This window comes from Cinclus cinclus, chromosome 16 (genome assembly GCF_963662255.1).
Source record: "Cinclus cinclus chromosome 16, bCinCin1.1, whole genome shotgun sequence".
Classification (NCBI taxonomy): Eukaryota; Metazoa; Chordata; class Aves; order Passeriformes; family Cinclidae; genus Cinclus; species Cinclus cinclus.
In genome coordinates this window covers 2,687,088-2,698,614 of record NC_085061.1, presented here as the reverse complement: position 1 = coordinate 2,698,614, position 11,527 = coordinate 2,687,088, and the positions used below count along the sequence as shown (strand labels likewise).

General features: G+C 49.4%; 1 protein-coding gene across 1 annotated transcript in view; it reads left to right on the top strand.

Annotated features, from left to right (window-relative positions):
- The window catches only part of MPRIP (myosin phosphatase Rho interacting protein), a 73,648-nt gene that overhangs the window by 38,927 nt on the left and 23,194 nt on the right, over window positions 1-11,527 (top strand). The window contains exons 8-13 of the mRNA XM_062503634.1: window positions 4,666-4,807; window positions 5,309-5,425; window positions 7,587-7,643; window positions 8,810-8,878; window positions 9,100-9,189; window positions 9,609-9,718. Coding sequence (XP_062359618.1) covers window positions 4,666-4,807; window positions 5,309-5,425; window positions 7,587-7,643; window positions 8,810-8,878; window positions 9,100-9,189; window positions 9,609-9,718 — 585 coding nt within the window. The remainder of the gene's footprint in view (window positions 1-4,665; window positions 4,808-5,308; window positions 5,426-7,586; window positions 7,644-8,809; window positions 8,879-9,099; window positions 9,190-9,608; window positions 9,719-11,527) is intronic.

Below are 11,527 nucleotides of genomic sequence, written 5' to 3'. Positions count from 1 at the left end.
GACATTGTGTGCCTGCTGTGTTTGCATGCACAGGATGCCCTGGCCAGTGCCTGTCCCCAGTGTGATAGAACAGTGCATTCCTCCAGTGCCAACAGTCCCTTGGCCTTGGGCATCCTGCAGCACTGGGATCATTCTGCACAGAGTTGGGGAGCAGAATTAAAACAGATAACAGGGCCTGGTAGAGGGCATTGCTGCCAGAGTCTGTCCTTTTTTAATGTCAGCCCCACTCATTACCTGCTGGTGGGTGCCTTTTCCCAGGGAAAGTCTAGTTTCCCTAGCCTGGCTTGGGCTGTTAACAGTTTTGTTTGCTTTGTCAGTATTGGCAGAAATTCCCCTGTATCAACCCAGGGATTTTATCAGAGCAGAATGGGTGCAGGGAGAGGAGCAGGAGTTGCAACAGGCACAGGGGTCTTGCTGCCCACAGAGCTGAACCTGGTCCAGCTTTTGGGAGGGGGGTGATGGCAGAGAGAAGGGGGAGGGTTCCCTACCCGCCAGAGGGTTTGGCCATGGATCACAGCCCACAGTGCTGGAGGAGTGTGCCATGAGCAGGGATGGCTCAGTGGGTGTTCAGGGATGGGCACGTTTGTGTTCTCCTCTGGTAACCTGGGAATTGGCCAGCGCAGGTGGTGTGGATGGAGAGGCTCTGTGTCCTGGAGCTGGGACAGCCATGTTGGAGCTCAGTGGACTCAACAGGTCACAGAGACACTGTTCAGTGTTGCACCAGAAAATTAACATCCCCCAGCACCCTGCTCAGCTTGGCTTGGCTGCTTTTTAAACTTAAGTTCACTAAGTCACCATGTCACTCTCGTTTTTCTCCTCCGAGCTCTGATAAAAGAGAGTTTGAGGTTGGGCAGATACAACAGTAACTCATTTCCATGCTGTGGGGTTGGCTTTTCCCCCGTGGTTTAATACCATTTGTAATAATCCTTCTCAATAACCCACTAACATGTCTGGGACCACTTGTCCCATGCCAAGCCCACAGGCACCAGCCAGGCATCATGCAGATCTGCCCTTCAGTGCAGCCAAATGAACTTACTCAGGTTCTGTTGATATTTTCAGCTCTTCCTCCCATTTTTTTTTTGTGTAAATCAGTGCAGGTGTCAGAGCTGTGAATAGAAAAGAATAATTTTAGGTACCCAGGGTGGCATCCTGAGTGCCACACCTGTAGGCACTTTGTCGAGTCTTCTCATCCTGTTTCCTTATCGCAGGAAATATTACTTGGTTTAAGTCCAGGAATTTCTTGTGTTGACCATTTATACCTGATGCTGCCTCCACACCCCATGCAGATGTCTGAGCTTGCAGCCATTCAGAACGAGGAATCAAAAAACAGGAGATAATCTCCACAATTTTGGCGGAGCAGCAGAGTTCGAGTTCCCTCTGCTGGCACGTGGCAGGACGGGGCTGTGGCACCCACCAGGCTATCACACTGGGCTGGGGGAAAGAGATTGAGGCCAGAGAGGTCGAGCCATCTCCAGTCTCCCCTCTCAGACCCATCCCTAGGGCAGAAGGAAACCCCAGGGAAACCCCATGGATGAATCTCGAGGTGTTGCACACAAAAATCACGGCTGAAAAGAACTGCAGGAATGTCCTTAAACATCAATCCCCGTGTCCCAGAGGGACTCTGCAGCTGCAGGGATAAATCCCTGCACATCTCAGGATTTCTGTTTCACAAACCTGGCTTTTTGTGGACAGTTCCAGGAGTGCAGCCTGTAAAACCACAGCTTTCCCAGTTGACCCCATGTTCTTCTTGCACTGTCAAGAGTTCACAGTGGTGTCAGCCAGATCTGCTGTAGGAGTATGGTCAAGGGCTGAGGTGTATTTCTAGCATCAATTAATAGCAGAATTGCCTGACATTGCTTAAAAGACTTTTCTTGCTCAAATTCCTTCTCCATAGTTTCTTGAGGTGTAAAGCTTTGCTCTGAATTCTGCTTTTCCCCATACAGAGGAGTGCCTGCTCTCCCAAATACAGGGTTTTTTCCTTGTAAAACTATTCTTATCGTTCTTGTGGACCTCTTGGGAAATTCCTCTTCCTTTTTCTGACACTCACTATCTTTCTTGATGCTAAATAATGAATGAATCCAATAAAAACAAAGCCCTTTCTTCCAATCAAAGAAAATCACTTTAATGACAGCTCATGCTGATCTTTGGAGCTTTCCTTCTCACTGCACACTCCCTCCACTAACAGCTGAGATCTGCAGCCTGGGTTTAGTGGCCTGGAAAAGATTAACAGCCTGCATGGCCAAGGAATTCCTTGGGATGAGCTTTTGTAGTCAAAAAGCACTAAATGGCACCCCAGCTTTTAAAAAGCTTTTTCATACCTGTCCCAGCCTTGCTTTGTCCATACAGAGCTGCTGCGCAGAGGGAGCAGCTCTATCCAAGTGGGGAGGGGAGGAGAGCCCTTCCTTCCCTGTCCCTCCAAGATCTCTGGAAGTAACCTCTCTTAAATGTTGTTCTAATGGGAAAAAAAAAAAAAAAGTCTTTCCTGTAATCCGGATGATATTAACCCTTGGGGCTGTGATTTGGTTGCAGTGATTTATTTTTCTCCTCCCTTTTTTGATGATGAATGACTGGAATGATTTTGATTTTGTTTTGTATGTAGATGCAGATATATAATTTCCTCTTCTGTTCATTCATTTTCCAGCCTTGTTTTCTTCCAGGTCTTGTTGCTCTCCACCTTCTCCTGCTGTGTTGCTGTGTGACGTGTCCACCTTTACTTCGCCTGCTTCGCTACCATCTCATCTCAATCTCAAGCCGTAGAACAACCTGGTGGTGCAGCCCCTTTCATGAGAAATCAACCTGCTTTTGATTTTGTTTTTATAGTTTTTTTTTTGGTTGGGTTTATGTTCTCTTTTTTTTTTTTTTTCCTCTTGATTTGTTTTTCTTCAGACCTTCACCTAATAGGGCGCGGACAATGTTAATTCATGGACCTTTTCCTCCCTCCTGAACTGAGACTCAGAGAAGGCTGGGCCAGTACAAAAAGGGTTAAAAATATGTGGCTCCATAACAATTCCCAGTCTGTCAGTGAAACAGAACATGGATTTATGTTCCACAGCCTATGTCAGGCATCTCATGAGCAGAACATCCCAGGGAAATCGGGAGCTCTGCACAAGCTGGGGATCTGCCCACTCCCAGTTTGCAAACTGGGAGGCAGCAGGGGCTGAACAGATGTCCCCTGAAAGCATCAAAGATATTTAAATTTACAAAGCAATGTCTTCCCCACCAATTTTGTCTCTTCCTCTTTGGTTGTGTCCTGGCAGCCTGGCTCTGAGCAGCAGTGGGGGGCCCCAGTCCCCCCAGGGGATGGGATGTGCTCAGACTGGTTGTCTCATTTATAGAATTTGGTGCAAATATTGGTTGAAAAATGAACATCTCATGATTTTTGAACCCTTAACCTACTGTTCTTCTTTGTGGGAAGTGTTAAAAATATTTTTATTTTGGATAACCTGTTCTCCCTCATGTGGTTGCCATTGTGATTTTCATGCACATCAGAGACTCGCACAGAGCAAGCAGCCCCAAGTTTAGATGTGGTACATGTGGGTCCAAATTTTGTGTCAAGAAACCACCTGGACAGAGCTTTTTGGGGAGGTTTGAAACGGAACTTCAAGCCTCATATCTCAGAGTACAGCTGGCAGTTGCTGGTGGTGGGTTTTTGCTTTATATTTCCAGTTTGTGATTGAAGACCTGAGGCTGATACTTGTCTGAACCCCTGAGAATGCAGACTTAGACATGAGAAGGTTCTTTGGAAATTCCTCTCCTGTAGGTCAGCAAGCAGCTCCTCATGCTGAAACAGTACTTCTAATTCCACCTGTTTGCTCGTCCTTAAGAGAATCCCATTTGGGTTTGATCCAGGGCTGGCTCCTCCACAGTTCTTCATAGTTCTCCATCCTCAGAGACACAAGTGCCACTGTACAATGGGCCACCAAGGCAGTGTCTGAGAGCCCAGCTTGTGCTCCCTGATGTCCAGACTGTATTTTCTGCCCAGTTAAGAGGAGGGAAAGGCCCCAGGTTCTTCAGGGAGTGCCCTGCTGTGGTACAGGGTGCTCCTCATCTTATGTCCTTCCAGCTGGTGCACCCTGAGCCAGAAGTGTGGTCTGGGGGCACCTATGGACACCCCTTGTTCCATGCAATCCTGTGGCTGTTCCCTGTGTGAGGCTGAGTTTTCAGAGGGTTCCTGTTGCAGTGAACAGACTGGGGGACCCAGAGCCACCCATTACCTCTGCACCCCAGCTTGGTCTCATGTGTCTGTGCTCTGGGGTCTAGGGAACAATTGAGAGCCCCAGTGCTAGAGGGTAAGAGGCAAAGCTTAAGCCAAAGCTGCTCCATAATCCCTAAGGGGGATTCCTAAGGGGCTGTAAAATTCACAAATAAAAACTTATTGCTGGTTTTGTGAGAAATTTCTAGTTAGTGAAGAAGATGCTAGGTGCAGAGCTGAATAATTTGAGATTTTTCCCCACTTTGTGGGTAAAACGATGTCAGATCAGGGATTTTACCCTGGATTTGACCACGCTGGAGCTCACAGCAAAACAGGGACCAAAAGCCAGGTGTGCATGAACTCTGGGTCAAGAAATTTCTGCGACCTTAAATTTGTGGGGTTGTACAGCTCCACGCAGTTGCTGCTCTTGTGTTTAAACCATCTCTGGTTTCCCTTTTGTCTTTGTTTTCCAGGAGATCCCAGGTGATTGAGAAATTTGAGGCACTAGATATTGAGAATGCAGAGCACATGGAAACAAATGCCTCGGGAGGTGCTGCCCTTTCCAGCGAGACGCGGCAGGGCAGGAGCGAGAAGAGAGTTTTCCCACGGAAACGGGTAAGATGCTCAGCCAAATTCTCCTGGAAGATGAAACCTGGAATTCTGCAGCCCAGGATAGAGGGTTCAGCTACAGGGTTTGTCCTTGGGTGTGGATTTGGAGTCACACGCAGTTCCTGCAGGAGTTGAACCTTGGTGTGTGCTCGGTCTGTGCAAATTTTCCTGCTCTGCTCCCTTGGCCCAGGTGTAGGTCAGAGTGGGAAATCAGGCTGTCTCTTCTTTCTCCATAATAACACAGGGAAACTTCAGATCCAGCATGGCAGGACACATCAGGATAGGGTGAAGGAACAAAAAAAGCCAGGTTTGAGAGCCCCAGATATGCTTGGATATAATGGGAACAAATTAATGCCTGAAAGGACAAAAAAATGTATTGCCAAGGAAATGACACTTGTTCTGAGCCTGAGATGTCCCTTAAATAAAGCAGATTTTTATGCCATGAGCCAAGAGAGCAGGACTCTGTCCTAGTTTCTGCACTGATCTGGGCTAATGCTGTTCACACAGGACTTCACTTGTGAAGGAGCAGCCGTGGGCTCCATCCTGGACGTGTCTGCGTCACCTCTGTCCCCACACCGCCGGGCAAAGTCACTGGACAGAAGGTCCACGGAGTCCTCTATGACGGTGAGCCACCAGGGCCATGTCCCCTACCTTGGAGGAGGACATGAGAGGCCCTTCCCAGAAGGTCTCACAAAAACTGGACTGTTGCTGCTTTCCTCACAGCCAGCACATAGGATATGGGATACACTCAGACTTGGAGCAGGTTCAGGGACCTGAATCTGGTGTGAAGAACCACACTTCTTGCTTGTTGCAGAAATCAAAACTCAGAGTCTTGTGAGGAGCACTTAAAGTGCTGCAGCAGCTTAGGAAGCAGACTCTGTTCTGGTTATTTTCCCCTGGAATACCCCATTTCCTCGATGCTTTGTGTGATGTGTCAAACACTCATGCTGTAGGTCACCCTGGAAGTGTTTGGGTCACCTCAGCTGGCCAGAGCCCTTCTTTGCCCCATGGTGTCCCCCAGCAGAGGCTGCAGCAGGGCATTTCCAGCTCACAGAGGGTCAGTCCTGTTTCTGGACAGAGCAGCTGCTGTGTCATGACTGTGGTATTTTCATAGGATCACAGAATCCCAGAATGGTTTGGGATGGAAGGGACCTTAAAGATCATCCTGTTCCAATTCCCCTGCCAGGGGCAGGGACACAGACCAGGCTAAGCAGACACATGTCCTAGTTTTCTAATGCCATTTCCTTGATGTTTATGCAGTTGGAAGAGGGTGTGAGTGGGATGAAGGCTGCAAGGAAGGGCTGAATCTTCCCTCCTGAGCTTTCCTCCCTTTGCATATTTCAAATGCTCACCAGACCTGGAGGCAAACAGTACAGAATAAACACAAAGTGCTCTTCTCTCCCTCACCGCCCTTCTGTAGGAGCAAAATAAATACACTTGCTAGTCTCTCAAATAGATTACAGAGCTACTGTAAATACAAGTTGCATTTTTTTGTGGATGGATGGCTTCAATTCAAGGACTTACCAGAAAAATTCAGTAGCTTGGTGTTTCTGGAGCTTGTTCTGTAGACCTGTACAGCCACAAGAGTGATTTTAAAATTCTTGGTGGGAATAAAAAGTGCAAGAAGTGCATGTGAAGTGGCAGTGCACCTTATCTAGTGAAGGGAAGAAAGTCATGCAGGTTTAGATGAGATACTGGGAGTATATTCTTCCCTGTGAGGGTGGTGGAGCACTGGCACAGGTTGCCCAGGGAAGCTGTGGCTGCCCCGTCTCTGGAAGTGTTCAAGGCCAGGTTGGGTGGGGTTTGGAGAAGCCTGGGATAGTGGAAGGTGTCCTTGCCATGGCAGGGTGTGATCATGAACAGGATGATTTTACTGTTCTTCCAACCCAAAACATTCTATAATTTAATGCTTTACTTTCCCATGTGTTTTTGTGGAGCAGAACTGGGTTCACACCACCACTGGATCACTCAAATGTGGAATGTGCTGCCCCACGAGTTTGATTGAATAAACTCCCAGACCCGGTTTCTATTGCTGCCCTTGCTGTAACCCATTTCAGATGCTGCAGCTGGCTTTCACACACTGCTGTCCTTTTCCCTTCCTCCTCCACTCTGCAGCACGTGGAGCAGCTGGAGGAGCTCAGCCTCGGGGGAGTGAAAGCATTTCCACCACATCCTTCCCTGCACACAGGCAGGGCTAGGAGGACGGGTTGGCAGCCATTATCCCAAGCTGTCCTCCTTGCTTTTTTCAGGAATTCAACACCCCCCTGCACCCACATTGAAGGAAAAAGCAGGTGTCACTTGGGTGGTGCAGGGCTCAGATTCCCTGTATTTCCAGCCTTGGGAACTCAGCCTGTTTTAAGCCCTGCAGCCTTGCATCAGTAGCACATAGTTTTTCTTCCATAATATCTATCTTCTTCCATAATAGAGAGTAAAACTGCCTGAAGTCTTGCTAATTCCTTGTTTATCCTTTTTGTGTAATGCTGGTGTAGCAGTAGGAAATTGCAGGAGAAATGGTAGGAAGGGAACAGCCTGAATAAACTGCAGAGGTGTGCAGAGGTCTCAGTTCCTCCTAGGAGCAAACATTTAACCACCATGCAGTGTAATGGTTCAGTTTGGACTAGATGACCTTTAAAGGGTCCTTCCAACCCAAACTAGTCTGTGATTCTATGAATTTAACTGTTGTTCGTCTCTTTTATTGCTCTTCTGGGTTTTATCAACTTGCTGCTGTTGCCTTCTGAGCGCAGATGCTTCTTCCCTCTCCTGATCCTTCTATCCTTTCTTCCAGCCTGACCTGCTGAACTTCAAGAAAGGCTGGTTGACAAAGCAGTATGAGGATGGGCAGGTGAGTGAGGAGAAAGCTCTGCCCTTCGTGTCAGTGTTTGATGCTGTGGTCAGTCCTGGTTTCTGGCAGCTCACTCTAACATCCTGGCTGTGCATGGAGCAGCTCTCAGTGCTGATGGAGCCCCAGTGTATGGAGCAGATCAGTATTGGACTTCTCTTGAAGTGGGAATTGCTGGTGCTTTGTCCTGGGGAGGTTCCAAAGGTGGATATCATATCAAGCCAGGGCAGCTTGGATGGCAGCGCTGGTTTCATGTTCCTGTTCCCTATTTATTAGTCTCATCTCCCTTGTGACCCAGCAACCTCTTTGGTGTCAGTAATGAGGCTCAGGTAAAATTTCCTGAGTGCCAGGGAAGTGGCAATAAATAAATAAATGGCTCTGAGGGAAGCAGCTGGTGTCACTTTCTTGCTGCCAGTTCCCAAAGGGTTGCAGGATATTCTGCTCTATTGGAGCCTTAGGAGTGGGCACTGGTGCTGAGGCAGTGTGGATGGCCTTGGCTGTTGCAAACCACCCCTTCCCTGGATTCCCTTCCCTCCTACTCAGCTGTCAAGGGAAAATGAGGGCAATTTTCTTGTGGCTGTGGGTGGCCCAGGCTCTCCTGTGGGTACCCCTGGGTCCAGGGACACATCCATAGACAGCCAAAGGGGAATTGGCAGCTGGAGCTAGTGCTTTGTTGACTGAAAGCTACCTTGGGTGAGCCTGTGCTGGAAGCGTTCAGGAGGCAGATTTGTATAGAGCAAGGGCTAAGAATAGATTCCCAGCTCAATTTCTAGGTACTGCTGATAAAACATGAGTGTTTTACTACTTTTTTTTTTTTTTTTTTGTGCTGAAAAGGCTTTAAGTGCAGTCCCTAAAAGCCTCTTCTTGCAGTGGAGCTAATGGGGAGGCTGTGACTGCGCTGTGGCTCTCGCGGTGTCACTGTCACATGCAGGGTCTGGTACTCTGCAGGGTGGCAGCAAACCATCACTGTCCCTTGCACTGCTGCCTGTTTGGGTCTCCCCTTTCCCATGGAGGGGCCTTGATGAAGCTACGTGTGGAGTTGGGAAGGGCAGGCAATGAGCTGTGTCCTTGGTGGGGGGACTCTGCCAGTCGACCTGTGACGAGCAGCTATGACTATGCTGGTGGGGAAGGAGCAGGATTGCGACTGCTCCATCTTTGTTGTTTCCTAGTGGAAGAAGCATTGGTTTGTGCTGACTGACCAGAGCCTGAGATACTACCGGGATTCAGTGGCAGAGGAGGTAAGTGCCTTCTGTCAGTGTTCAACAGGGCAGCTCCTGGTGCTCCCAAACAGAAGCTGGGCAGGTCACTGCCTCCCTCAGTGCCCCCATTCCCAGATGCTGAAATCCTGGAGCCCCTTCAGGGCTTTGTGCTTTTCAGGGACCTGCTGTGCCTCCCTGTGAGCCCACCAGGCTTTGGGGCTGCAAAGCTTTGTGGCTTATTTTCCCTCTTCCCTCTGCAGGCAGCTGACCTGGATGGAGAAATCGATTTATCCACGTGCTACGATGTCACTGAATACCCAGTTCAGCGGAACTACGGCTTCCAGATCCACGTAAGGACAACATGGGGAGGAGGAAGAGTCCTGCTGCAGGACATCTGATGGGGATGTTTGTCCTTGAAAAAGGGAACATCTCCCCAAACACACCAGAAAGGTCACTCAGCATCCCCCTGCAGTGCTCCAGAGAGTTGTGCCCTTGGGGTTGAGAGCCAGTTTTTTGGCTGTCAGGAAGGGGAGGTTTTGTCACAGCCTTAGTGTCTCACCTATGGCAGAATCAGCCTGGTTGCTGAGAAATTCTAATGCCCACAGGGAGTGTGCTGTGGGATGGAGGGACTGGGTTTGACCTCTGTGTGGCTAGGAAGCAGTGCCCCAGCACCAGGGGCTTGGGGATGGGTGCAGGGTGGTCTTGGGGAGTTGCGAAGCTGCTGGTGGGTGCAATCACCTGCTCTGAGCTGTTCTTTCTCTCTCTGTAGACAAAGGAAGGGGAGTTCACCCTCTCTGCCATGACATCGGGTATCCGCCGCAACTGGATCCAGACCATCATGAAACATGTTCGCCCCACCACTGCTCCTGATGTAACAAGGTAAGGGGGAGTGCAGCAGCCCCTGCAGCTGTGTGGTTTGCTGTGCAGGAGTAACTTGTCCCTCATCCCTTTTCTTTTCCTCTTTCTGAGCCTGTCTGTTCCTGGAAGCTGCAGCTCTTTCTCACATCTCTCTGAGCTTAATTTGGATACACTTTGTGGGAACGCTGATATGCCGAGTTCTTCTTACACGTGCAGATTTCAAAGAGGGTTGAAAATGTGGTTTTAATTTGTGCATAGGAATATGAAATACTGTTTCTGTATCAAGGCTCCTCTGGATTCCCACCAGGTATTGTGAAACCAATTGGATTCAGTTGTGCTGGGTTCACCCTTTCCTCTGGCTACTGTTCAGCACGAGCTACCCAGCCCTTCTATGGGTCACAACAGCAGCAGCCCAGGGTTCAGTTTAGAAACTGTTTGGCTCTGATCTATTTTAAACTCCAGCCAGGAATTCATCTTCCCTCCTCTTCTGATCTTCCAGAAAGCTGCTGCAGCTCGTCCCCCTTAAGCTGTAGTAACGCTGGTGTCTCCTCCTGCGTCGGTGCCAGAGGAAGGGGACCTCGTGCATCACAGAGTACCTTCTGTGGGAACTTCTGGCTGTGTGTGCAGGGTGTTTGGCCTCCTCACAGCTGTCTGTGCTGGCCACACAGCTGGCCACACTAGTACAGGCCACCTCTTACAGGCCACCTCTTACAGGCTGCGTGGACATGGCTGCAACACTGTCTCCTGTCCTTACTGTAGCTGCAGCCAGCAGGTTTTTGCCAGGTTTGTCCCTGTGTTGATGGAATGGCTCTTCTCACCCAGTGCTGTTGACCTGGAGATGCTCCAGCCTCTCCTTCCCCATCCTGCTTAGCCCTTAGCCACTGTTTTCCCAGCCCTGCTCAAGCTCTGGTGGATCTCACAGGGGTCTTGGGGAAGCCGCCTCTCTCCTCACTCCTGTGTATGTTTGATTTCCATGCAATCCAGGAAAAACTTCTCTTTGAAACTATCCGTGCTGAAGCCCAGGTTGGAAAACTGTGTTCTCTCCTGTATTAACGTTCTGTGGTTTGTATATCTCGTGATTCACTGCATGCTCCTCCTTTTCTGCACCTCGGATGGGAAGTCCTGCAGTTTCCATTTATTTTTCTTTCTTTTCTTTCCCCCTTCCTTTTTTCTTTTTTTTTTTTTCTTCCTTTAAATAAAAGCCAGAGAGAAGGGAAGAAGCAACCTGGTCTTGACCCTTGATTACCCCACACTGGTATCTTCCGATGTGACTAGATACGAAGATGAAGACCAAGGAAATTTGAGGGGACCTCTCTGCCTTTAAAGAGCCAGATGTATTTATGGTTGCTCACAGGTTACTGAAGCACAATAGCCCTGTGCTCACTGTCTGCACCTGCTCTGAGCCCACACAAAGTGGTTTCACTCGGCTTTTCCTCTGAGAGGGTCCAGGCGCAGGTCCTGGTTGAGCAGTAACTTGTTACACTGCGCAAACAGACTGAAGCAATCCTGAGCTGGGAGAAGGGAATGATGTGTGTGCTTCTGTTGTTTCCCACCCTGCTGGTGTCAGACGGGGTAGAGGCTGGTGTGGGTTGGTCACATTGCTGAGGAGACCTGTGCTGTGTGTGCAGCAGGGCTGTGTTCACTGGTGCCTGCCTGGCAGCCCTTGGCAGCAGTGTGGGGTATCTCAGCCCATCCCACCTGGCTTTGGGATGTCATTGCATTCCACACTCAGGAGGCAGTGGGTGAAGGGGTCTGCTGGAAGGCTGAAGGACAAACTGCCCATGGCTTAGCATGGAGGAGTGCCAGGTGCTGGCGCAGTGTGGCCAGGGG